This window comes from Orcinus orca, chromosome 19, assembly GCF_937001465.1.
Source record: "Orcinus orca chromosome 19, mOrcOrc1.1, whole genome shotgun sequence".
Classification (NCBI taxonomy): domain Eukaryota; kingdom Metazoa; phylum Chordata; class Mammalia; order Artiodactyla; family Delphinidae; genus Orcinus; species Orcinus orca.
Genome location: NC_064577.1, coordinates 50,032,384 through 50,060,087, shown reverse-complemented (window position 1 = coordinate 50,060,087; position 27,704 = coordinate 50,032,384). Strand labels below are relative to the sequence as shown.

Below are 27,704 nucleotides of genomic sequence, written 5' to 3'. Positions count from 1 at the left end.
CCAGGGAGAATGAAATTGCTTAACCTCTCACTCTCGATTCCCACAACTGTAAAATGGAAATAATATTACCTACCTCAGAGAATTAAATCAGATAACAGATACAAAGCACTAGTGCCTAGCAAGTGTTCAGTAAGTAGGTCCTTAATAGATTATCAGCCTAAAAAGTGACAATATTGTACAGTTTGTAACCCATTGTGAAATTGATTGTGAAATCAATTTTAGTGTGCAGTGACCAGCAATTTAAAGAAGTGAAATAGAATACATGCCATGTGATATGTGTATTATGTCATAAAACATTTGTTTCCATGTGAATGTGGATATACATGTATATCTGTGCTCTGGGTCACAATGTGAAATGTATTACTGTGAGCCAGGTGGAAAAAAGTTTGAGAAACACTGTAACACACATTAGTTCTTTTCTTCCTTTGCTGATTTTTCGTGTTGAAAGCAGACCTTATTTTTAGAGAGATTATCCCTTTGTCAAAGCTTTAGAAACTATTAAGTACTGTATCTCTGTAAAATGTTTTTGTTTCGGCTCCCCGCATAATATCTGCTGAATAGAAGGTGTTAAATACACATTGGTTGAATCAGGAACCAGAAATAATATGAAAATATATAGAGACTAGAGGTTCTCAATCTACTGGGTGATCAAAACTCCTTTGAGAAGTTGTTGCAAGTTTTGGACCCTCTTTCCAGAAGAACTGTCAAACACAATTTTGCACGGATTCTAGAGAATTCCTTAAACTCCATCCATCGTCCTCTAAGGATCTATGATTCCTGAGAACCCGAAATGAAGATGTTTAATTTTTTTTTTTTTTTTTTTGCGGCACGCGGGCCTCTCACTGCTGTGGCCTCTCCCGTCGCGGAGCACTGGCTCCGGACGCGCAGGCCCAGCGGACATGGCCCACGGGCACAGCCGCTCCGCGGCACGCGGGACCCTCCCGGGCCGGGGCACGAACCTGCGTCCCCTGCATCGGCAGGCGGACTCTCGACCACTGCGCCACCAGGGAAGCCCAAGATGTTTAATTTTAATTGATGACTGTGTGTTGAGGTCGAGAGCAGAAGAAGGCTTGGGATTAGATTGCTTTTTAAATTCTCCAACAAATCCTAGGATTATAAAACTGGTGCTGAAAGGGCACCACAGTTGTATAGGCAGAGATGGAAAGAAATGTGTACAGTCTGGTTCTATTAGTGTTCTGGTCAAAGAATAGTGGGGGCAACTTTAACTTTTTTTTTTTTTTAATTATTTATTTTTGGCTGCCTTGGGTCTTCGTTGCTTCTTGCGGGCTTTCTCTAGTTGCGGTGAGTGGGGGCTATTCTTCGTTGCGGTGCGCTGGCTTCTCATTGCGGTGGCTTCTCTTGTTGCGGAGCACGGGCTCTAGGCGCGGGGGCTTCGGTAGTTGTGGCTCTCGGGCTCTAGAGCTCAGGCTCAGTAGTTGTGGCGCACGGGGCTTAGTTGCTCCGCGGCATGTGGGATCTTCCCATACCAGGGCTCGAACCCGTGTCCTCTGCATTGGCAGGCGGATTGTTAACCACTGCGCCACCAGGGAAGTCCCAACTTTAACATTTCTTTTACACACGTTGTCATTTGAATGCCACGGTAGTCCTGCGATGATGAAACTGCAGTTCGGAGGGCCTTAATGATTTATCTAAAAGGATTCAGCTCGTATGCTCTGGAAAAGAGACTGCAAACAGCACGATCCTACAACTCCCAGGGGGAAGTTGGGTAGAGCACACAGAGAAGGCGGAAGTGGGTGGAGCCGCCCATGCGTGCCGTTGCATCATCGCCGACGTCTCCGGTTTTCCTTTCGCAGCAACCCTTCTTTTCAGTCCAGTACGGTGGCCGACGGGAGCCAGGCGCTGGGGATGAATGAAGGTGCTCTGTGCAGGTTGAAGCAGTCTCCTCCGCTTCCCCCTCCCTTCAGCCCGGGCTGTGCCTTTGTGCGGTGTCCTCATCGAGCCCCCATCGCACCGCTGCCCCGATTGGTCCCGGCGACTGGGTTTTTGCTGCCCAGGTCGACTCAGGGCACAGCCAGGGCTGGGGAATCCGGATTATCGCCTAGGCCCAACTTCGGACAGCGCTCTAGATTTCTACCGCGTCCCGCCTCTAGTGCCGCCTCTAGGGCGCCGAATCCCCGTGGGGTACCGGGAGGTTGGAGGGTAGATTTTAAGGTATGAAGCTTTCACTTCTCAGGCGTCAGAGCGTTTCGGGGTCCATGTCCGCAACCTGCCCGACTTTTCTCAGCCAGAGGGATTGGTTGGTTCTCGTTACGCCCGGGGCCAGACCTATGAGCACACATGTCTTGGCGCCTCGGCTCTATCAGCCCGCCCCTCTGTTAAAAGGCCAGCTCCTTTTGCTTAAAAGCAAAACGTTTCTGCCCAGCCCTCTGTTACCCACGTTTCTGCTAGTCTGTGGGTCTCAAAGGGGATGGCTTTGGCGACCTGCTACTTGCTTTTTCTGTTTCTGATTGCTCTTGAAGACAGAGAAGTGCCCAAGTGGGACTCAGCTTTCTCCCACAGCTAATTGCACCTACACAGCTGGTTTTTTGTTTGTTTGTTAGTAGTAACACAGGGGATATAGGATAGTGTTAAGGTCTCCAGGGCGTTATAACTGTCATAACTTCTGGCTAGTGAGGCGATTTACCAGTGCTTCCACCGACTCGTGGAGGGTGGGAAAGAGAAGCTTAACGGTTCTTCACATATGTTGGGTAGGCGTGTGAAAATAAAGAGGTACAAAAGGTGAGCGTCCTTAACTATGCTGTCCTTTTACTTGCATTGTGGCACTCATAGGACTGCTACAGTGGAGAAATTACTGGACTGGGATTTAGTAGATGAGGGTTCAGCCTTGGATTTTGCCACTGACTAGTAATACTCCTCTGGGCCTGTTACTTAATCTCTCTGGGTTTCATATTCCTTCTTTGCAAAATGGGAGTATTAGAACAGAAGGTTCCTAAGTCTGAAAGAGACATTAATATACTCTGTTTTCTTTCTCATTTTCCAGGTGGCAGTAGAAACATAGGGAGCCTTTAATTGTGCCAGGAATATTGCCAACATCAGGGCCTATTAAAGATAAACCACGTTTTTCAGAGGTTTTAAAAAGAGGGTAACTCATACATGTGGAGTTATACCCCTACTTTTTTTTTTTAACCACTAGGATCAACAGTGATAATGACCGAGTGTACAAGCCTTCAGTTTGTCAGTCCTTTTGCTTTTGAGGCAATGCAGAAGGTGGACGTTGTTCGTTTGGCATCTTTAAGTGACCCAGAATTAAGACTTCTCCTGCCCTGCTTGGTGCGGATGGCACTTTGTGCTCCTGCTGACCAGAGCCAAAGCTGGGCTCAGGATAAAAAACTCATCCTTCGTCTTCTCTCTGGAGTGGAAGCTGTCAATTCCATTGTTGCTTTGTTGTCTGTGGACTTTCATGCTTTAGAACAGGATGCCAGCAAAGAACAGCAGCTTAGGTAACGTAATACTATATAATATGTGGATTGATTGGTATTTATTTCGATTTGCGTGAAAAGAGGGAATCAAATTTTTTTGGAGATTTTAGGGCTTCTTATTGCAGTGCGCTCTTCCAAAAAAGAGAAGATTGGGAATCTGAACTTTGGAGAGCATTTTTTTTTTTTTGCGGTACGCGGGCCTCTCACTGTTGTGGCCTCTCCCGTTGCGGAGCACAGGCTCCGGACGCGCAGGCTCAGCGGCCATGGCTTACGGGCCCAGCAGCTCCGTGGCTTGTGGGATCTTACCGGACCGGGGCACGAACCCGTGTCCCCTGCATCGGCAGGTGGACTCTCAACCACTGCGCCACCAGGGAAGCCCTGGAGAGCATTTTTTAAAGTTATTTTTTATTTATAATTAAAATTCTAGGGTCTTTTGTATTTTTATTTTTTGTGGTACGCGGGCCTCTCACTGTTGTGGCCTCTTCCGTTGCGGCCTCTCCCGTTGCGGAGCACAGGCTCCAGACGCGCAGGCTCAGCGCCCATGGCTCACGGGCCTAGCCGCTCCGCAGCATGTGGGATCTTTCTAAGCCGGGGCATGAACCCGTGTCCCCTGCAACGGCAGGCGGACTCCGAACCACTGCGCCACCAGGGAAGGCCTCTAGGGTCTTTTGAATTCCATATTGTAAAATGTTGTGCTGAGAACTTTGGCTATATACACTGTTGTGCTCAGGCTAAACTGATTAGGCTAATTACTCTCAGTGGGAAGGGGGTAGGGTAAGTTCCCCTAGAGTAGAAGGATTTATTGGAATCTCCTGAGAGGCTTTTATTTTTATTTATTTTTTATTTTTTTTTGGCTCTGCCACACAGCATGCAGGATCTTAGTTCCCTGACCAGGGATCTTAGTTCCCCAACCAGGGATGGAACCCCCACCCCCTGCAGTAGAAGTGCGGAGTCTTAACCATTGGACCTCCAGGGAAGTCCTGTAGGAGGCTTGTTAAGCTTGTACTGAGTCCCCCAAATTCTGGACATTTGTTTTGTCCTTCCTCCCCCATTGTGGATCCAGTAGTGAGCCACTGTTGTTAATGGAAGTGGGTGTTAACTGTCAGTTGTAATGGAGTCTTTACACAGGTTGTGAATCTCTGAAATAGAAAAACAAAATATTTCAGAAGTAATACACTCATGAAATATATGAAAAGAATTCATATATTCTTTTGTAGATTATTTCTGTAAAAGGTCATTTTTATGCTTTTATTTCTGTGCCAGTGTTCTCATAATTGTTTTACACGTTTGTACTTTATTAGGCATAAACTTGGAGGAGGCAGTGGAGAGAGCATCCTGGTATCACAGCTGCAGCATGGACTGACTTTAGAGTTTGAACACAGTGATTCACCTCGTCGATTGCGTCTTGTGCTTAGTGAACTTTTGGCAATTATGAACAAGGTGCGTCTATTTTAATCACAGCTCAAAATATGCATGACTTGATGTCTACACATAGAAGGTAGAAACAGGCAAGAAGGCAGGCAGGTTGCATCCTCTCGTACACATATTTCTATTTGTTATGTAAGTGTCTTCCTTTCAAAGGCTTGAAAGGATATTAAATGCCTGCTTTTAAAGGCTGTTTCTAATTACTGTTTTCTCTAATTTATGCCTATTCTGCATTCTCTATCATAAGGTTTTTTTCTGTATGGAGTCCATTCAACGACTTCTTGATATTTAGAAAGATATATAGCTCAAGAGTTGTATAAATCACAAAATTTGAAAATATCTCTATAGGATATAATTTCTCCCATAAAGTGTTGTGAAATATGTACGTGATTCCTAAAAAATGTGTGAGATTCCTTTAGATACTGATTGAATTATGTACCTCATACGTAACGGTGACTGGGGAGTATCAAAGCTGAGTTGAACGTGGGATATTTGGCTAGCTTCACTCACTAGGTGGCTGAATTGTTCCTGTATACTAAAGAAGGCTATTCAACCTCTCATCTCAGAAAAATGATAGGTTACTTTCTTTCTTTCTTTTATTTAAAAAATTTTTTTTTTTAAATTTTATTTATTTATTTTTGGTTGCATTGGGTCTTCGTTGCTGCATGGGCTTTCTCTAGTTGCGGCGATCGGGGGCTACTCTTCCCTGCAGTGTGTGGGCTTCTCATTGCGGTGGCTTCTCTTGCTGCAGAGCATGGGCTCTAGGCATGTGGGCTCAGTAGTTGTGGCATGCAGGCTTCAGTAGTTGTGGCTCATGGGCTCTAGAGCGCAGGCTTAGTAGTTGTGGCACTCGGGCTTAGTTGCTCTGCGGCATGTGGGATCTTCCCAGAGCAGGGCTCGAACCCATGTCCTCTGCATTGGCAGGCAGATTCTTAACCACTGCGCCACCAGGGAAGTCCCTATTTATTTATTTTTATTGAAGATTTGCAATGTTATATTAGTTTTGGGTGTACATAGGTTACTTTAGGTCATGGACTTTTGGGTGATAATGGTTAATTGAAACTCTGAATTTTAAATTTGTGAATGTTAGGAGTTACCATACAGAGAACTAAATTGGATCTTCATATTAAGATGTCTTATATAAGATTGGGCCCAGAGTTTGAGAAGCAAATGTTTTGTACTTTGAGAATCTCAAGGTTAGTTAATTTATAATAAATAAAGTTTAGTTTTATCAATTGTGGACCAAAAAAACCTAAATTCTGTTTCCAAAGAAAATACTGATGGGGGGGGGGCGGATTTAGTTAGTTCTAGATAGTTTTTAAGATGTGTTACAAATCTTAATTTTTTTTTCTATTACAAAGTTATTTACTTCAGCTCTTTTCTACTATACTGATAGTCTTTAATTTTTTCTTTTTCTTTTATTTTTGATTTTTCTTATTTTTTTGGTCACACCATGTGGCTTGCAGGCTCTTAGTTCCCTGACCAGGGATCGAACCCGGGCCATCAGCAGTGAAAGCACAGAGTCCTTACCACTGAACTGCCGGGGAATTCTTGACAGTCTTTAATTTTAACTGATATTTTCCTACATCTTTTTCTTAATACTGTACTTGATGCCTCTAATGAAATAAGTGACCTGCCTCCTCTGAGCGGTTTCCAGTTTTTCAGTTCAGCACCCTTCAGCATATGGGAGATGTAGCAATGAAACTTCTGTAGGAAATTTTCAGAAAAGCTGGTTGGTACTTTTGATGACCTAAATTTTTATTCTTTGTTTTTCCCACACTTCATTTAGAACATGAATTTATAGCTGTTATACTGCTTTAAGTTTATAGTTTTTTAGCTTTTTTTTGAACTACAACTTATGTAGGTAGCATTCTTAGTTCATTTCTTTGGCTTGTCTTATCTTTAATTCCAGATGTCTCCAAATATTTGTATAGATATAAATTATCAAGACTCATATTGCATGTCTGGAATAACAATGTGACTTGACTAATTGTGGTTAAATTGGTACATTCATCCAGTACTGCATATTCTACTGTAGTATATTAATGACTTATTAAGAGACATGGTCTGTAAGCTCAAAAAATAATTACAAAAATAGTAAGGGGTCTAATTCATTACCTGAAATTAAGAGAATTCATCATTTCTTTTTTCTTTCTTTTTTTGAAAGGTATCTGAGTCCAGTGGAGAATTTTTTTTCAAGTCATCTGAGCTATTTGAGAGTCCAGTCTATTTGGAGGAAGCTGCAGATGTACTTTGTATTTTACAAGCAGGTACTATAATGAGTGCTAAGATAAATTTCAGATATAGTTTCTTGTTAAATGATACTGTGTAACTTCTTAACCTGGAGTGTTGTGCTATTTTAAGGTTCACCTAATTAAGAATGTACCTTAAAAGTTTAGGTCAAAAATGACTAATAGTAGGACAATGATTAAGTAAATTATATTATTTCCATAGTATAGCATACTGTGCAGCCATTAAAGTGGTGTATTTGAAGAAATTTAATCATTGGAAAATGTTCACAATATGTTAAATGAAAAAAGCAAGTGGCAAAATGGTAAGTAGAATATAATCCCAGTTTTGTTAAAAGTAATACCCATAGGGGGATTAAAATAAAATCTTTCAAATTACTAACTTTGAGTGATGGGATTAGAGCTGATTTTATTTATATTCTTTGCACTTTTTGTATTTTCTGGGCTCTTTATAATAGGTATGCATGATCAGAATTAAAAGATAGAGGACATAAAAATGCAGAGAAAATTTTCATGAAAGTAACTCTTTTGACCAACACTGTCCACCACAGCGATGACAGTGTTCTGTGTTGTGCTGTCTAGTACAGTAGCCACTAGCCACATGTGGTTATGGAGTACTTGAAATGTGGCTAGTGTGACTGAGGAATGAAACTATTTTTAATTTAATTTGATTTTAATTTAAATAGTCACATGTGGCTACTGGCTATCCTACTGGACAGTTCAACTCTAGACTATGAAAAGAAAGTACTTTAATTACTTTTAAATGACATTGGTGAAATGTCAAAAGATGTTTAATGTATGATACAATGAAATATCCCTCCTTAGTAGTAACACTGATTTTGTTTTCTTATAGAGCTCCCATCCCTGCTTCCTATAGTTGATGTAGCTGAAGCCTTGCTCCATGTTAGAAATGGTGCCTGGTTCTTGTGTCTGTTGGTGGCCAATGTTCCTGATAGTTTTAATGAAGGTAAATGTAATTTTAAAATGGGATATTGAAGAGATTTGCTTGGGCATGTACAGGACCTTTTTTTTTTTTTTTATAAATTTATTTATTTTTGGCTGCGTTGGGTCTTCTTTGCTGTGTGCAGGCTTTCTCTAGTTGCTGCATGTGGGGGCTACTCTTCGTTATGGTGTGCGGTCTTCTCATTGCGGTGGCTTCTCTTGTTGTGGAGCACGGGCTCTAGGCTTGCGGCCTTCAGTAGTTGTGGCACGCAGGCTCAGTAGTTGTGCCCCGCGAGCTCTAGAGCACAGGCTCAGTAGTTGTGGCACACGGGCTTAGCCGCTCCTTGGCATGTGGGATCTTACCAGACCAGGGCTCGAACCCATGTCCCCTGCATTGGCAGGCGGATTCTTAACCACTGCACCACCAGGGAAGTCCCTAGGACCTACTGTTTGAGCTAAGAAGAAACACTTATAGGGTTTTATTTGAGATTTTATTTTTTGAAAATTTATTAGTGCGTATTCATTGTAGAAATGCTGAGTTTAGAGAATTCAAAATTGTTTTGAGGTTACAGATTTAAGTACAGTGAGTATGCAGCAAAATTTTTTTTTTTTGGCCATTCGTCACCAGTGCTATAATAGGGAAGTAAAAAATACTAAAGAAATAGAATATATAATCCCTGTGTTCCGTGAACAAAGGGGAGAGAACATATATCTGTGAAATAGCCAAAGAGCAGTACGAGATATACGTAATCAGAAATACCAGCAATCAGACCTTTGTTTTTTAACCTTATTGCTATCAGCTTGCAGAAAAGTACAGGGTAGAAATTGAGAAAAATCAACTGAAATTTTCACCACTATTTCAAACTGCTAGTGACTGAAGATTGTTGTTTGGGTCTGAGTGAAATAAAAATTACATTTATTGAGCAAGGTAATTTGTGAATTGAGAGTCAAGCAGAAAAAGATGCTGGATCTGGGGGGCATAATTTCTTTTTTTTTTTTTTAATAAATTTATTTATTTATTTTTATTTGTTTATTTTTGGCTGCACTGGGTCTCTGTTGCTGTGCGCGGGCTTTCTCTAGTTGCAGCGAGTGGGGGCTACTCTTTGTTGCAGTGCGCGGGCTTCTCATTGTGGTGTCTTCTGTTGTTGCGGAGCACAGGCTCTAGGCACGTGGGCTTCAGTAGTTGGGGCACGCAGGCTCAGTAGTTGTGGCTTGCGGGCACTAGAGTGCAGGCTCAGTAGTTGTGGCACACGGGCGCAGTTGCTCCGCGGCATGTGGGATCTTCCGGGACCAGGGCTTGAACCCCTGTTCCCTGCATTGGCAGGCAGATTCTTAACCGCTGTGCCACCAGGGAAGCCCTGGGGGGCATAATTTCTAACATTGTCACTCACTCTTTGTGTGATCTCCATCAAGATACTTAACTTCTCATTTGAAAAATGGAGGTATTGATAATATTTCCCTTTTGTTTCTAAGAGATTTACTGAATATTACACGATAGGTTTAGGTTGACCTTTCAGCTCTTTAAAGATGTCATTCTGTTGTCTTTGGTAATTTTTATCTTTATTCCTTTGTACATGTTCCTTTTTTTCCTCTGGCTACTTTTATTTGTTTATATTTTTTTTTTATCCCTTCTGGCTACCTTTAAGATTTTCTCTTTATCACTGGTTTTCAGAGATTTGATTATGATGTGTCTTGGTATGATTTTCTTAGTGTTTATCCTTCTTGGGGTTTATTGAACTTCTGGGTTTTTAGTTTTCATCAAGTTTGGAAAAATTTCTTCAAATATATATATTTGTGTTTCATTCTCTTTTTCTGAGACATTACAAGTATGTTTGACTATTTGATGTTCCACAGGTCACAGTTCATTCTTTTGAGTCTCTTTTCACTCTTGGCTTTATTTTGATCAGTTTCTATTGCTATGTTTTCAAGTTTCCTGATCCTTTTCTTCTGTAGTGTCTAATCTGCATAAATGAGCAATTCTCAAGACTGAAAAAATTGTTTCTGATATCCTACTTACAAAGCTTAAGGTAATAGAGCCTATTAAATGTTCAGTTTGTAGGGGCCTGATCAAAAATGGAGAACGACAAGATGAAGAGAGTCTTGGAGGAAGGCGGAGGACGGATGCCTTACGCTTCTTATGTAAAATGAATCCTTCTCAGGCCCTGAAGGTCCGAGGCATGGTGGTAAGAGATCTTATTATTTTTCTGAGATAAAAGCCTTTATATTAGGACCAGGAACTCTTCTCAAGATGGTTTTAGAATATTATAGAGATTTGGAATTATAGTTATAGACTGGATGTATTACCTTCTTCTCTGGGTTTTTATGTTTTGTGTTATGTCCTCCCCTAAACTTTAGATGCTTTAGATTCTGGCTCATTCTGGCCCTTTTCCTTATGATACTGAATTCAGTTTGTTTTCTTTGCTCTGTTAGGTGGAAGAATGTCACTTGCCAGGTCTTGGAGTGGCTTTGACCTTGGATCATACTAAAAATGAAGCTAGTGAAGACGGAGTGAGTGACTTGGTTTGTTTTGTTAGTGGTTTACTTCTTGGAACAAATGCGAAAGTCCGGACTTGGTTTGGAACTTTTATCCGAAATGGACAGCAGGTGAGGGAGAAATACGTGTATAGACCAAGGATCAGGCTATTTTAGTAGTTAGTAAGAGAGGAAGAAACACTTTTAGAATGATGTCATTAAGTCCGTGGTTCTCAAACTTCTTAGTCTCAGGACCTCCTAACATTTAAAATAAATCATTGAGAACTCCAAAGAGCTTTTGTATGGGCTTTTTTTTTTTTTAATTTAATTAATTTATTTTTGGCTGTGTTGGGTCTTTGTTGCTGCGTGCAGGCTTTCTCTAGTTGCGGTGAGTGGGGGCTGCTCTTCGCTGTGGTGTGTGGGCTTCTCATTGCTTTGGCTTCTCTTGCTGCACAGCACGGGCTCTAGGTGCATGGGCTTCAGTAGTTGTGGCACGTGGGCTCAGTAGTTGTGGCTTGAAGGCTCTAGACTGCATGCTCAGTAGTTGTGGCACACAGGCTTAGTTGTTCCACAGCATGTGGGATCTTCCCAGACCAGGGCTTGAACCCGTGTCCCCTGCATTGGCAGGCGGATTCTTAACCACTGCGCCACCAGGGAAGTCCCTGTATAGGATTTTATCTATTGATATTTACCATACTAGAAATGAAAACTGCAGTTTTTGAAATATTTATTTATAATTCATTGAAAAATAACAATAATCATCTCATTAAATGTGACTATAACATACTTTTTTAATGAAAAATAACCGTATTTTCCAAAACAAAAATTTACTGAAAAGAGTGGTATCATTGTGCATTTTTGCAAGTCTCTTTAATGTCTGGCCTTTGGAAAAACTGCACTGTATACTTGTGGGAAAATGAGTGAAAAAGATCTGTAATGTTAAGGAAATATTTTTGACCTTCTGGACCCCCAAAAGAGTATTGGTAATCTCCAGGTTTCTGGGTCAGCCACGTGAGAACTGCTACGTTAGGTTGCTACATTAGGTCATCAATACAAGTTGTTATTGTAGTCTGTAATTTTAATATGTGTGTGTATATTATTATTATATTATTGTGGTAAAATATACATAATGTAAAATTTACCATTTGAATCATTTTTAAGTGTACAGTTCAGTGACATTAAGTACATTTACAGTGTTGTGCAACCAACATCACTATTCATTTTGAGAACTTTTTCATCATCCCAAACAGAAACTCTATACCCATTAAACAATAATTTCCCATTCCTCCTTCCTCCCAGCACCTGGTAATCTCTTTTCTACTTTCTGTTTCTATGAATTTGCCCATTCTAGGTACCTCGTATAAGTGGTATTTCTCTTTTTGAGTTTGGCTTATTTTCCTTAGCATAATGTTTATTTTATTTTATTTTTGGCTGCATTGGGTCTTTGTTGCTGTGCGTGGGCTTCCTTTAGTTGCGGCAAGCGGGGGCTACTCTTCATTGTGGTGTGCGGGCTTCTCATTGTGGTGGCTTCTCCTGTTGCAGAGCATAGGCTCTAGGTGCGCGGGCTTCAGTAGTTGCAGCGCGTGGGCTTAGTTGCTCCATGGCATGTGGGATCTTCCCGGACCAGGGCTCGAACCCGTGTCCCCTGCTTTGGCAGGCGGATTCTTAATCACTGCACCTCCAGGGAAGCCCCTAGCATTATGTTTTTAAGGTCCATGCATGTTGTGGCATGTGTCAGAATTCCCTTCCTTTCTAAGGCTAATATTTATTGTATGTATCTACTATATTTATCCATCCATCTATTGATGAATATATATTATATTTTGCAACAGTTTTTAACTTGCAAAATATTGTACTTTTTCAAAAAACATCTCATGGTAACTCTGTGAATAGAGTCCTGTCCCTACGAAGAAACTAATGCAGAATGGTTTTTAACTTGTTGAGGTCATTGAGCTTGACAGTAACATGTATACTGCTTAGACCCTTCTTCAGTCTTTTTTTTTTTTTTTTTTTTTTTTTTTTGTGGTACGCAGGCCTGTCACTGCTGTGGCCTCTCCCGCCGCGGAGCACAGGCTCCAGACGCGCAGGCTCAGCGGCCATGGCTCACGGGCCCAGCCGCTCCGCGGCATGTGGGATCCTCCTGGACCGGGGCACGAACCCGTGTCCCCTGCATCGGCAGGTGGACTCTCAACCACTGCGCCACCAGGGAAGCCCCCAGTCTATTTTTTTTATGCCATGAATTCACCATATTTTTCTGTATCCAAGTTTTACTTTACTTCTAGCCCATTTGAAAACTAATTTTAAACTTTGCTTTTGAAAAGGAAGTGAATATTTCTAGTATTCCTTCTATATGTCAGGCACTGTGCTAAGCACCTGGTATGATCCGCTTGTTTGTAATTGTTCTTTGTGTGCAATAAACTTTTCTTATTTGAACCTTATATCATTAATAAAACAGGCTTACCATATTTTACTTCGAAACACTCTAAAAATAATGACTAACTTTTGCCTAGTCCTTTACAGTTTAGAACTGCTTTCATATTTATTATCTTTGTTTGTTTGTTCATCTATTTAACAAATATTGAATGCTTGCTGTATGTCAGGCACAATATGTCAGGCCCTGATGAGTAAGAGATGACTGGACATTATCCCTGCCTGAAGAACTGGGGGGGTGGTAGACTTGTAAACTCCTAATTAGAGCACTCCTGGGAGTTAAATATTATTAATAAGATATTCATCTCCTTGTCATTTAAGACAGGGGGTTCAGAGAGGTTAACTTATATGCCTAAAAGTACATAATCAATTAATAGCAGAGCTTTTGTTTCCACTCAAGCCCTTGTGTCTTCATAATCTGAGCACTTTGTACATATGACTCCACTAGTCATTATGTATTTGAAAGCATCATTTACATGATGTTTTACATCTCAAATTGTTATTAATTTAGTATTTTCTGTACAACCAGTCCAAATTAGGGTGAGTAGAGTATTTGTCAAATCCACTGAATTTGCTGGATGGATTAAAATGAGATTCTGCAGTTATGATAGCCTCAGCCTCCTCAAATGGATCAGTTTCAAGTGTTTAAGTGGAGAGCTTTGTTTGAACTTCCTTCTGACTTAGTAAGTGCTCCATGCTTTCTTCCTTTTGTGGCCCATATTTTTCCCTTACAGAGAAAAAGAGAGACCAGTAGTTCTGTCCTTTGGCAAATGAGAAGGCAGCTTCTTCTGGAGTTGATGGGCATTCTTCCCACAGTAAGAAGTACCCGCATTGTGGAAGAAGCTGATGTGGAGATGGAGCCCAATGTGTCTGTGTATTCGGGGCTGAAAGAAGAGCATGTTGTGAAAGCCAGTGCACTCTTACGTCTGTACTGTGCTTTGATGGGGATCGCTGGACTCAAGTATTCAATAATTCGATATTTTACCTTTTTGTCATTTTACTTTCTTGTTTCTAATCCCAAGAAAGTGAGCCACAGGCCTTTTATTCAGAGGATTTGGGTTTTCTATTGGGCTTAGGTAGTGAGCTCGCCTATATCAAGAATGAAGGCCTCAGGCAAACATTCCTAGCTGGGATTTATCCATCTATTTTGGTCTGATTGTAAATAGAACTATGTAAATATGGGAGGAGCGAGAGCAGTTTAAGAAACCTATGACTCTACCCACAGCTTGACATGACTATCATGAGCGATCTGTGAGTTATCCTTTACCTAGCCCATGCAGCTAGTTGAAGTAAATGTGTTCTGTGTTTCCTTTTACAACTGAGATCATAGATTGTTTAAAATTGATATGATGCGATTATTAAGCACGAGATTTCTTAGTCACTGGACTACATCCTTTTGAATACTGTCCTCAACTGTTATACATATAGTCCTCACTTTGCATGTCTCTGTTAACATGAGTTTCAGTTACCACACTTTAGTTAAATAACACTGCTCTCTCAACAACTACCATGATACATTAACCAAATTATTGTATAAAGTACAAACTTTGCTGAGAGCTTTTTAAGCCACAAATCACTGTGTAAATAGAAGAGGCACATCATGAGCAGTGACCAATCACATCATTTCTTTTAAAATCTTTCAGTAACTAGTCAATGTACAAGTATTACTCAGTTCATGAACAGACAGCAAAGTGAGTAGTAGTATCATCTCCTTGTCTCTCAGTGAATAAACCCATGTGATATTTTACAGAAATGGATAATTGAAAGAGGGAATTGGCCAATAAAAATGAAAGTGTAGCAAAGAAAGTAGTTAACGCTGGAAGTGACATTTGAGCCAAACGTAAATAGAAGAAACAGCTGACTGTGAGAATGTTGACAGTGCTGCCATTTGAGAGACCCTAGATACGTAGCCAGGTGAACTTAGTGAAGACGAACTTGAGGAAAGTCATTGTGACAAAAAGGATGAAGACCCAGAGGACTGATGCTGACAAAAATCTTCACATTAAAGGAATTCTCAGATATTTCATGACTGGAAGTACAAAGGATAAAATATTGGAAGCTGATCCAAACTTAGAAGGGGGTATGATAATTCATCAAGGCTTAGAGAAGATGCTCACTCCATATTATAAGTTATACAATGAGAAGATGGCAAGGGCTGTTCAAACTACTCTTGATAAATCTTTTACAAAGAAAACACTTTAATTCCCAATGTTTCTAACATATCCAATTATAGAATGCTGTATAAATATTAGTTTTACTATTTAAAAAAATTTCCCTATTCATTGTAACCAACAGAGTTTTTAATGTCCTGACAAAAATTTTAAAAGTTGTGGAACAGCTGTAATTTTCCCCATTGATTATTAAGATCTTGATGCAGTTTCAGCTTGCATCGTTATTTTTATGGTCCCACACTACTGTGCAAAGTGGGGACTACCTGTATTTGTGTCTGAGGAAAAACACTGGTTGTGAATTCAACAGTTTTGCTTTTGACGTCTTAAGATATTAAAGATTTTATAAATAGTGAGGTACATTATAAAGCTCAAGATTTGTATCTGAAAGGTTAAACTGTTGAGAAGTCCCTTCTTCCTTCTCTCAACTGAAAAAAGCAAAACCTAATAATGTATTCCTTTTTTAGACCAACTGAGGAAGAAGCTGAGCAATTACTGCAGTTGATGACAAGCCGTCCTCCTGCCACACCAGCTGGGGTTCGCTTTGTTTCACTTTCCTTTTGTATGCTCCTGGCCTTTTCTACACTTGTCAGGTACCCAACTATATAATTGTACTATTTTCTCAAGGTCTGCTTTTGTTTATTTATTAAAACACATGTATAAAATTAATTAGGAGCTTACTACAAAATGGTCTAAGATAGGGACATTGGTATTATTTAATAAAGGGATATCAGTAGCATCTCTTGTATGCCAGTTATTTTATTTGTCTTTATCAAAGTTTCATGTACACATTGTTTAAAGGAGTCAAAAGAGTTCTTCAAGATTTGAGGCAAATTGTAGTCCTTATTCCCCCCTCTCCCTGTTTCCCCTTCCCTAGAAGCAGCTTCTTTCAGTTCTTTCAGCTGATTCTTTTGGTTTTTACTACCACATCTTTATTAACATGTTTGTATTCGCTACATCCTGATTTTTCGTTTTAGGAGTATTTGTTGACTTCCCACTATGAGAATAAGGAATTAGTTCTCTCTTTTCTCTCTGTCCTCAACATATCTACACATCCTTTCTATCTTCCCATTCTCCCAGTACAGTTATTATTTTGCTTTGACCAATACATAGTTGTTTATGTTACACTATTGGAAGCTCAACCAAGCAGTAGATGATTACTCTTCTTTTGCAAAACTTGTTTCTCCATTAATAATTATCCTGTGTTTTTGTTCTTTGTTTTTCATTTGCTCTGTATTTTGTGTGCTTACATTAATGCGATCTCAAACTCTCTGCCAATCTAAACCTCCTCTCAAGATGTTCAGACTCATTAGATATTCTGCCAGTTTCATTTTCTTGAGGAAATCTCTCCTGGAACATTTTGACCTCCCATCTGAACTGGCTACCTCTGTACCTGGTACACAGCTCTCATCTGGGAATTGCTCTTCACTATTATTTTGGGGACTTGCTTCAGCTGTCCTTTGTTGGGTCTTCTGTTTCCTGCATCTTATGTCTCCATCTTTTTACTTTTTTCTTTTATTTATTTATTCAGTTATTTATTTGGCTGTGCCAGGTCTTAGTTGAGGCACTCGGGATCTTCCTTGTGGCATGCGGTATCTTTAGTTGCAGCACGTGGGATCTTTAGTTGTGGCATGTGAGATCTTTTATTTGCAGCATATGGGATCTAGTTCCCTGACCAGGGATTGAACTGGGCCCCCTGCATTGGGAGCGTGGAGTCTTAACCACCGGATTACCAGGGAAGTCCCTCCATCTTTTTAAATTTCCTCCCTCATTTTGCTTCTTTAGAATGGGTATGTGAGAGGTAAATTATTTTAAGACTGGGTATGTCTGAAAATGTCTTTATTCTGCTTTGACACTTGATTGATAGTTTGATGGGGTATAGAATTCTAAGTTGGAAATAATTCCCTTTGAGGATTTTGAAAGTCTTGCTCTATTGTCCTCTAACTTCCAATGTTACTGTTGAGAAATCTGATGACATTCTGATTCCTGGTCCTTTTTGTGGCTTGTTCTTTTTAAATATGGAGTCATGTAGGATTAGCCTTTTGTCCCTAGGGTTTTTTGTTTTGTTTTGTTTTGTTTTGTTTTTGCGGTACGCGGGCCCCTCACTGTTGTGGCCTCTCCCGTTGTGGAGCAACAGGCTCCGCACGCGCAGGCTCAGCAGCCATGGCTCACAGGCCCAGCCGCTCCGTGACATGTGGGATCTTCCCGGACCGGGGCACGAACCCGTGTCCCCTGCATTGGCAGGTGGACTCTCAACCACTGTGCCACCAGGGAAGCCCTGTCCCTGGGGTTTTGAAATTTCTGGATGATATGCCTTTGTATGGGTCTGTTTTGTCTTTCATCTTAGGTTTTTTTTTTTTTTTTTTTTTTTTGGCCACGCCACATGGCTTGTGGGATCTTAGTTCCCCGACCAGGGTCGAACCCAGGGCCCTGGCAGTGAGAGCTCTGAGTCCTAACCACTGGACCTCCAGGGAATGCCCTTATCCTAGGTATTTAGTTAGCCTTTTTAACCTGGGAACTCACAGTGTTCAGTTCTAGGAAATTTTCTTGAACTAGTTTGTTGGTAATGTCTACCACATGGGTTTTCTCTGTTTGAAACCTCCTCTTATTTGGATATTGGACTTCCTAAAATTATCATCTTATTTTCTTATTCTTTCTTATTTTCCTTATCTTTGTCTTGTTCTGCATTTTAAAAAACAGCTTTATTGAAACACAATTTACATACCATAAAATTCACCCATTTTAAAGTGTACAACTTAATAAACAATATAATAGTTTTTAGTATATTTACAAAATCATGCAGCCATTACCACAATGTAATTTTAGAACATTTCAGTCACCTCAGAAAGACACTGCCTATACTGCCTTTTAGGATTTGTTCTCAACCTTGTCCTCTAATCCTATTTAGTGTTTAATTTCTAAGAGCTCTTTTTTATTCTGATCTTTTTTTTTTTTTGCGGTACGTGGGCCTCTCACCGCTGTGGCCTCTCCCACTGCGGGGCACAGGCTCTGGACGCGCAGGCCCAGCGGCCATGGCCCATGGGCCCAGCTGCTCCGTGGCACGTGGGATCCTCCCGGACCGGGGCACGAACTCGCGTCCCCTGCATCGGCAGGCGGACTCCCAACCACTGCGCCACCAGGGAAGCCCTGTTTCTTTTTTATACTGTCTACTGCTTCATCGTGGCATGGTTTCTCTGATATTAATCAAAATGATTGAAGGGGTTTTACTTGTTCTGTTTCTTTTCTCTAAGTTTCTTTTTTTCTGCCTTTTTTTGTTCTATATTTTTCAAGTTAGAAGCTTTTTTTCAAGTTTGGTAATTCTTGATTGTCTGTTCATATTTAAGAGTGGGAAACTAAAAAGCAGGTTAGAACTTCTGAATGCATAGATGGGAAACTCTTGGGCTTTTCAGAGTCTTAGAGAAGACTATTGTCTTGCTTGGGGAGTGGAGGCCTATAAATAAAGTGAGGGTTAAGGGCTGGGATGTCTCAGACTGCAGTATAAGCATTCACATAATTCTTCTACTTTCAGAAAGGTGCTCTAGATATCCCTGATTGTCCGTCAGTTCAGAGACACCCTCTTTTACTATATCCAGAGAATAGATCTCTAGTCTCCTCTCTACTGGGGGATGGGTATTCATCTAGGTGTGTAGAATGGAGGTGATTTGGAGGTCTACTGCTCATATAGACTGTCTATATTTAGTTTCTGTCTTCATTCTCACTCCCAGAACTGCCTGGAGTTGTCAGTTTCTGAGGCCTTTGGGGATTCTGTGGTGTAAGTGGTAGATTGGTTTTCCCACCTGTCAGTTTAGTATTCTGCTTTCTCGGGTCTGCTAAGTCAGTTATCACTCATCTGTATTGGCTCTGTCTTCCAATATTTTGTGTTGTTGTCCCTCATCATCATCCTATGCATTTATGCCTTTTAAGAAAATCCCTTTAATGTAGTTTGAATTGTGTGTTTCAGGAAGGTATGAAATTAAGTACGTGAAATGAAGTACTTTCTTTTCTCTTTACCTGAAGTAGTTTCTTGCTTTTTTAAAAAATTTATTTTATTAAATTATAATTGATTTACAATGTTGTGTTAGTTTCTGGTGTATAGCAAAGTGATTCAGTTTTATATATATATATAAAACCTGAAGTAATTTCTAAGCATTGTCTCTAATCCTCATTACTTCTGTAAGGTGGGTATTTTTATCTTTATATTATACATAGGAAAGCTAAAGTTCAAAAAGATTATTTAAATTTCTTGTTCAGGGTCACACTAACAGTGATTAGCAGAGATGGGATTCCCACTCCGATCTGGCAGGCTCTAAAGCTGTAATCTTTCTACTACATAACACTGTCTTTTATTAGTGGAATGATTTAGGTGTGGTTGAGAGTGACCTTTTTAATTTTCTTAGCTTTGGGTAGCAGGCTTTGTAGTTGCTTTTCGTTTTACCTGTTTACACTGCAATGAAGTAGAAGGAGATCAATGAAAATTATTTTTAAAAATCATAATTATTCCCTTTAAACAAGTCATTCTTGTTGGTGTGTTTTTATAACCATTTTTCATATCTGATGAGCCCCTGCCTGTTTCTTTTTACTTTTTGAATAGTGATCACTTTTTTCTCTGTCATTTTGAGTTCTGCTCAAAATGCTTCTATAAACTAAATTTCATTTTCCAGGTAAAAGATGGTCTGAGTTATTACTGTCCTTGTACTCAGTTTGTGACTTTTTGATGATTAAGTTTTAACACTAGATTTTTTTCTATATGAAATAAGTATCAGCTGTTAGTATGTACAGTTATCCTAACATTTTAATCCCAAAGGACCTTTGTTTTTCCAAGGAATGTGAGGACGTTTACTCTCTCCAACCTTCAAATGCAGTAACTGAGACTTTGAGAGGGTTTGACTATTCATATTCATAGAGAAAAGTAAAGGTTCTCATTCTTCTTTTGTAGAACTGCTTCATATCTCAATGACAATTAATGGCCAATTCAACAAGCCATTATTTTGAGGAAAAAATAATTTCTACCAAAAATAATTCCAGAATGATGTTTTATTCTTATGCTAGTATATCTGACTTAAACCAGTGACTTCTGATATGTTTTATATAGTACGCCTGAACAGGAGCAGCTAATGGTAGTGTGGCTAAGTTGGATGATAAAAGAAGAAGCTTATTTTGAAAGGTAAGACGACTTTTTGTTTCAGTTAGCTAAGTAAGTTTTTCTTATCCCTTTCTTTGGAAATTCATATTTTCTTTTCTGTTTCAACAGTACTTCAGGCGTCTCTGCTTCTTTTGGGGAGATGTTATTGTTGGTTGCTATGTACTTTCATAGCAACCAACTTAGTGCTATCATTGACTTGGTCTGTTCTACTTTGGGGATGAAGGTAATTTCTTTTTATCTTCTTTCTAAAGATGGTGTTTCTAAGCTGGACATTTTCTTGTAATGTTAAGTAAATAGATTGTTTTCATTTTGAAATAATTTTAGTTGTTTAATAGTTTGAAACTAGCAAGAGCTCTTAGGAAAAAATACATTATGAAAACACTATTCACAAGAATAATAGGTGTTCTATGTAGAAAACTTAGAAAACACAATAAAGAAGGGAAAGATATAATTCCATGTTCAGAGATATCAGGTACTGTTAATAGTCTGGTATCTGTTCTTTCTTTAAATTGATATACATATTTTGTAATTTTAATGAATTTACCAATATATGATAAGTACTTCCTCATATCCATAAATATTCTAATACAATATAATTTTTTTTTTTTTTTTTTTTTTTTTTTTTTTGCGGTACGTGGGCCTCTCACTGTTGTGGCTTCTCCCGTTGCGGAGCACAGGCTCCGGACGCGCAGGCTCAGTGGCCATGGCTCACGGACCCAGCCGCTCCGCGGCATGTGGGATCTTCCCGGACTGGGGCACAAACCCGTGTCCTCTGCATCGGCAGGCGGACTCTCAACCACTACGCCACCAGGGAAGCCCTAATTTTTAATGGCTGCATTGTAGTTCATCATATGGACCGATCATGATATTCTTAATGGATCTTTTCTTATTTGCCATGTAGATTTTCCAGTTTCTGAATAATGCTTAGATGAATATCCTTATGTATGTAAATATACGCACAGGCACTCATACATGTATATCTTCAAACACTTTTTGGATTATTAGGATGAAGTTCTAGAAAGCAGTACTAAGTAAAAGTATGGTGATGTTAAGCTGTTTAATGTGTATTGCCATATTATCTTCCAGAGAGATTATACCAGTTTAACTGTTCTCATTAGTGAATGAGAGTGCCTATTTCCTAAACTCTCACCATCACTGGGCATTACCATTCTTTTTAATCTTTGCAAATATGGTGAAAAATCGTCTTACTTATTTTGCATTTCTTTGATTACTAGTAAAACTATGGTTATTATTTTTTATAGTTACAGTTTATATAGAAGTTTTTTTGGGTAGTTTTAAAAAATCTATGTGTTTTAGCTGGTTTATTTCTTTTGTGAAAGGCTTATTGATGTCCCAGTTTTTCTATAGGGATTTTTATTGATTTATTTTTCCTTTTAGTGATTCAGAAGGGCTCTTTATATGTAAATGATATGCTCTTATGCCTTATATAGCATATTGGGTTGGCCAAAAAGTTCCTTTGGGATTTTCTATAACATCTTATGGAAAAACCCGAAGGAACTTTTTGGCCAACCCAATATTTCATTGATTTCAAGACATATTTTACCCAATATTGAAACTGGGATTCATTTCACAGTTGATGTGTAATGTTAATGTGGTAGTGTTTCACCTCTTTTTTTCTTGAAAAGCTACTATTAAATCTGTGGTGCATCTTATAATCCTTATTGTCTTTAAAAGTGGAGAAGTACAGGGCTTCCCTGGTGGCACAGTGGTTGAGAGTCCGCCTGCCGATGCAGGAGACACGGTTCGTGCCCCGGTCCGGGAAGATCCCACATGCCGCGGAGCGGCTGGGCCCGTGAGCCATGGCCACTGAGCTTGCGCGTCCGGAGCCTGTGCTCCGCAACGGGAGAGGCCACAACAGTGAGAGGCCTGCGTACCGCAAAAAAAAAAAAAAAAAAGAAGTGGAGAAGTACAATATAATATGTCGCAGTTGATTTTTCCCAGTCTTTTTTGCCATGTGAAAATTATTATTTTCAATGTGTTCAATACATTAAATATTTCTTTTGTGGTTCTTACTTTGTTTTTCTGCTTAGAAATGTTTTTCTTTCCTTAGGTTTATAGAAACGGTCACCTATATTTTCTTCTAGTGTTTTTGTGGCCTCATGTTTTAAATTTAAATTTTTAATACATTTGGAGTTGATTTTGGGTATGGTGTCATGTGCAAATCTTTATAGGTATTATCCAGAAAGATAGCTATCTTACCTCCATTTATTGAATAATCCACTTCTTCCTACTGACTTGAAATGCCAATAATGGTATATTTACTAAGTACTTTTATATGTTGGTTCAGTTTCTGAGGAAAACCACACTTTAATGTTGGGTTTGAGAAGCTACTTCTGAAATAGAGTATTTGAACATTAATTTTATATATCACAGTCATTTTAGATAATAAATTTACCAGAGAAAATTGTGCTTTATATATTTTATTTTCACATGCTGTTGAAATTCTTTTGGTTGTTTTAGATTGTAATTAAGCCAAGCTCCTTGAGCAGGATGAAGACTATCTTCACACAGGAAATTTTTACTGAGCAGGTACTTCTTTTAACTTTATTCTTAGGTACTTTAACTTTCTTTTACAACATTCTTTGGGGAAAAACTTGTATGTTTCAGTTTAGGAGCATTATATAGTTTTTTTAATTCCTTTTTAGTTTCCAGTGATGATTTATTTAATCTTAGAAACTTCTGTAAAGAATAATCCTATTTAAAATTTACTTTTAAAGCTATTTACTACATACAAAAGCATGTAATAAATAAATTTACATATTTTGGAGACTTTGAATAGATACTTAAGAATATAGTCTTAGATATTGATGGTAGCAGTCTCACATAGGGTAATCAACTGGTATTGTCAGGAGAAAAATAACATAGAAACCTATTTAAACCTTTTCAGCTGTGAGGTGCATGTCTAACTAGATGATAAGCTAAAGTCTAAATTTCTTATTCTAGTATTTACCTGTTCTTATTTAGTTTTAGCACTTTTGTCCATGGGTAATCCTAATGATATTTTATTTTTCCAGTGATGGAGACTATTCTTTTTTTTTTTCGTTTTTAAAAATTGAATTATAGGTGATTTACAATATTGTGTTAGTTTTAGATATATAGCAAAATGATATGGTTATACATATATATGTGTATATATCTATATTCTTTTTTTATTCTTTTCCATTATAGTTCATTACAATATATTGAATATAGTTTTCTGTGCTATACAGTAAATCCTTATTGTTTATCTGTTTTATATATGATACTGTGTATCTGTTAATCCTATACTCTCAATTTATCCCTCCCCATCCTTCCCCTTTGGTAATCATAAGTTTGTTTTCTATGTCTATGAGTCTGTTTCTATTTTGTAAATAAGTTCATTTGTACTGTTTTTCAGATTCCACATATAAGTGGTATCATACAATATTTTTCTTTCTCTAACTTACTTCACTTAGTTTGATAATCTCTAGGTCATTCCATGTTGATAAAAATGGCATTATTTCATTCTTTTTTATGGCAGAGTAATATTCCATCACACACACACACATACACACACACACACACACACACACACACACCATTCATCTGTTAATGGACACTTAGGTCACTTCCATGTCTTGGCTATTGTAAATAGTGTTGCCATGAACATTGGGGTGCGTGTATCTTTTTGAATTAGGGTTTTTGTCTTTGACGGAGACTATGCTAAAATTTAAAATTAATTCCTGGGACTTCCTTGGTGGCATGGTGGTTAAGAATCCGCCTGCCAATGCAGGGGACACAGGTTCGATCCCTGGTGCAGGAAGATCCCACGTGCTGCAGAGCAACTAAGCCCATGCACCACAGCTTCTGAGCCTGTGCTCTGGAGCCTGCAAGCCACAACTACTGAAGCCCGCGTGCCTAGAGCCCCTGCTCTGCAATTACAGAAGCCACTGCAGTGAGAAGCCCATGCACCGCAACGAAGACCCAATGCAGCCAAAAATAAATAAATTAATTAAGAAAATAAATAAAATTAGTTCCCAGGTTCATTTATCGATTTAAATCTCATAATACAAAAATATGTATATCTTAAAAAATGAAATATTTGAAAATACTCATAGATCTGTAATTCTTGCTTCTTTTTTTTTTTTTTGGCGGTACGTGGGCCTCTCACTGTTGTGGCCTCTCCTGTTGCAGAGCACAGGCTCCGGACGTGCAGGCTCAGCGGCCATGGCTCACGGGCCCAGCCACTCCGCGGCATGTGGGATCTTCCCTGACCGGGGCACGCGGACTCTCAACCACTGTGCCACCAGGGAAGCCCAATTCTTGCTTCTTTTAGTTTAATTAATGTTCTCGGGAATTCCCTGGCAGTCCACTGGTTAGGTCTCTGCCTTTTCACTGCCAAGGGCGTGGGTTCAATCCCTGGTCAGGGAACTAAGATCATGCAAGCTGTGTGGTGCAGCCAAAAAAAAAAAATTCTCATTCCTTTACCAAACTCTGCCTTCTCCCATCAATGCACATACACTCCCACATAACAGTCACACATAGGATGTAGGAGACTCATAAGTTATTTTTCATGTGTTTAGTTTGAACTAACTGGAAGACACCTTTGGGGAGGGTCTCTGAAAGACAATTAGTGGTCTGTGCATGACACAGTGAGAATAACAATAAAAATTCCTGTTTATATTTATGTGATACTTTATAAGTCACATATATTTTTCCAAAGAAATTTATTTCCCTCTCGCAAAAACCTTTTGAAGCAAGTAAGACAATATTGTCTTGTTTTGTAGATGTGAAAATAGACTCAGAAGATAAAATGACTTAGCTAAAGTCATTGAGCCCAGATTTTATGATTCCAAATTTTATATATTTTTTAACCTTACTCTAACCCCCATCAACATATCTGTGTTCAGAAGCAACTTTTAAAATGTAGAGAACTTTACAAATACCTAAATATTTGTATGATGCTACCTCATCACTCAAAAATAATTAAATCACGTAATAATTGGTTTTTATCATTCCTTCCTGAGGACCACATTTGTATTAAGTTTTGACAGTCTACCTGGCTAATCCTCCCTCTTTCAGAATAATTTTATATTTGGTTCTGTCATATGTATTAATACTATTTTTCCCTTTTAGGTTGTCACAGCTCATGCAGTTCGTGTCCCTGTCACCAGCAACCTGAGTGCCAACATTACTGGATTTTTGCCTATTCATTGTATTTACCAGCTTCTGAGGAGTCGTTCCTTTACAAAGCACAAAGTATCAATAAAAGTATGACCTTACATTTATATTTCAAGCTACAACCTAAGTTAGTGCTTTCTTCCCAGTTCCGTTTCAGTTTGTAGACCTTTGCTGTGGGTTTCGTGTGTGAAGTGTGTCTAGTTACTAGTCGTTTATATAGTTATAGTAATTAGGCTCTCAATTTCAGATTTTTAAAAAAAATTTTTTTTTGCGGTACGTGGGCCTCTCACTGTTGTGGCCTCTCCCATTGCGGAGCACAGGCTCCAGACGCGCAGGCTCAGCGGCCATGGCTCACGGGCCCAGCCGCTCCGTGGCATGTGGGATCTTTCCGGACCGGGGCACGAACCCGTGGTCCCCTGCATCGGCAGGTGGACTCTCAACCACTGCGCCACCAGGGAAGCCCAATTTCAGATTTTTAAAACAGTATAACTGTTCAGTTATTTACAAAATGTACACTAGTACCTTTTAAATTCTCAGTAATATCGTTTAGCTATTTCATTAAACCTTAGTAAAAATTGCCGTTTTCTGTACTTGGTTTTGTTCACCAAACTGAGAAAGTTGCTGGTTAGCCATGACCAGTATTTGTACATTTGTCATAAGGATATCTAACATCTAACTTGAACATATTTTTGATATGTTTTCAATTTGTTATGTAGTTGGCTATACCAAACGGTTAAAAGGTCCTCTAAAGAAAAGGCTGAACCCCAGGAGGTAAAAGAACTCTGTTTGGACCATTTCTAAGAGGCAATTTTATTTATAAAGAACCATGAACAATATATACATTGATATATCACGTTTAATTATCCTTGTTATCATGATTTAGTGAAGTTATTTTCCATCTTGATTGTATCGTCTGCTTCTTTATATTTTTAGCAATATAATAGATAAGAATTAAGAGTCCAAATGCACACCCAGCGTATCTTCTTGGCCTCTATTTGTGTAGATAGTTAATCTCCCATAAGTGGTTGTCAGAGTCACTTTCTTAATCTGTCTGAGGGTTTGTTGTGAAGAGCTGTCCCTCTCGCTAAATTTCTTTCTGTTGTGGGGTCTTCTACAACAACACATATGGTGCTCTAAATACTGATATAGAAGGGACTTAACAGTGTTTTTCCCACTACTTGAAAACTAATAGATTAAAAACCCGAAGTCCAAACTCAAAACTCATCATTTTAGATTTATCTTCCACTTCACGGTATTCTCAACTTTAGGGTATAAAAGTATTTCCTGTTTTTAAATCAAAGACAACTGTGAAACTGGATAATTAATAACTGCTAAAAGTTAATAGTTTCACTGATTCATAAATAATGTAAAATTATATGTGCTTTTAAAATTTTGCTTGCCTTTTCTTATTGCCATAATTGATTTGGTGCCTGCAACCTTCTTTTTTAGGACTGGATTTATAGACAGCTCTGTGAAACCTCCACTCCACTCCATCCTCAACTGCTTCCTCTGATTGACGTGTACATAAATTCTATACTTACTCCTGCATCTAAATCTAATCCAGAAGCCACAAATCAGCCAGTCACAGAACAGGAGATACTCAATATTTTCCAAGGAGTCATTGGGGTAAAATAGTGGCTTTTCTACATTTATTAGCTTATTTTTCTTTTATTCTTTGGACTGACTCCATGTTTTTTCCCTGATTATTAGAGGAGAACAACTTCTAGGTGGTTCTGAATTTAAGATGGTATTCAGTCTTTTTAGATTACTTATAAATATTAAAAGAATGGTATTAGTTCCAAGTAGTTTGTTGAATAGGCACTTTTTGAGGAATTCTTTCAAGAGCTCCATTTTCCTTTTGTTTTTTTTTGGCCGCGCTGTGCCCCTTGCATTGGGAGTATGGAGTCTTAACAACTGGACCTCCAGGGAAGTCCCAGGAGCTCCATTTTAAAGCTTAAGGAGTGCTGTGGAAGTTGTGTGTTTACCAACGGACTACATGACATTTCCACACATTCAACCAGCTTTATTTAGTTTCCTGGGGATCTGAGATCTACCTAGACTATTAATGGGAAACTTGAAGAAAATCTTTTTTCTCCAAATATACTTAACTGTCCAATATCATTTTTAGGAATTATTTTCTTTGTGGTAATTTCAGGTAATACTTGAGACTCCTGTAAAGCTTTTTGAGAAGCAGCCTGATGGGGCTGCTGTTGCCTTTTTTTCCCTATCTTCTTCTTTTTGTGGTACGTGGGCCTCTCACTATTGTGGCCTCTCC

At 39.0% G+C, this 27,704-nt stretch overlaps 1 protein-coding gene across 6 annotated transcripts in view; it reads left to right on the top strand.

Annotated features, from left to right (window-relative positions):
- The first annotated feature begins 1,661 nt into the window (after nucleotides 1-1,661).
- The window catches only part of INTS2 (integrator complex subunit 2), a 53,003-nt gene continuing 26,960 nt past the window's right edge, over nucleotides 1,662-27,704 (top strand). Inside the window, exons 1-14 of one of the 6 annotated variants that reach the window (XM_033431628.2) lie at nucleotides 1,662-1,876; nucleotides 3,155-3,461; nucleotides 4,742-4,880; nucleotides 7,033-7,135; nucleotides 7,968-8,081; nucleotides 10,109-10,239; nucleotides 10,487-10,660; nucleotides 13,693-13,919; nucleotides 15,594-15,719; nucleotides 20,219-20,290; nucleotides 20,378-20,492; nucleotides 22,751-22,819; nucleotides 25,385-25,519; nucleotides 26,879-27,055. In XM_033431628.2, coding sequence (XP_033287519.2) covers nucleotides 1,669-1,876; nucleotides 3,155-3,461; nucleotides 4,742-4,880; nucleotides 7,033-7,135; nucleotides 7,968-8,081; nucleotides 10,109-10,239; nucleotides 10,487-10,660; nucleotides 13,693-13,919; nucleotides 15,594-15,719; nucleotides 20,219-20,290; nucleotides 20,378-20,492; nucleotides 22,751-22,819; nucleotides 25,385-25,519; nucleotides 26,879-27,055 — 2,097 coding nt within the window. In that variant the 5' untranslated portion in view covers nucleotides 1,662-1,668. Of the gene's footprint in view, nucleotides 2,173-3,001; nucleotides 3,462-4,741; nucleotides 4,881-7,032; nucleotides 7,136-7,967; nucleotides 8,082-10,108; nucleotides 10,240-10,486; nucleotides 10,661-13,692; nucleotides 13,920-15,593; nucleotides 15,720-20,218; nucleotides 20,291-20,377; nucleotides 20,493-22,750; nucleotides 22,820-25,384; nucleotides 25,520-26,878; nucleotides 27,056-27,704 lie in introns of all 6 variants that reach the window. The other 5 variants (XM_033431627.2, XM_004271737.4, XM_004271738.4 and 2 more) reach the window with 5 other exon arrangements.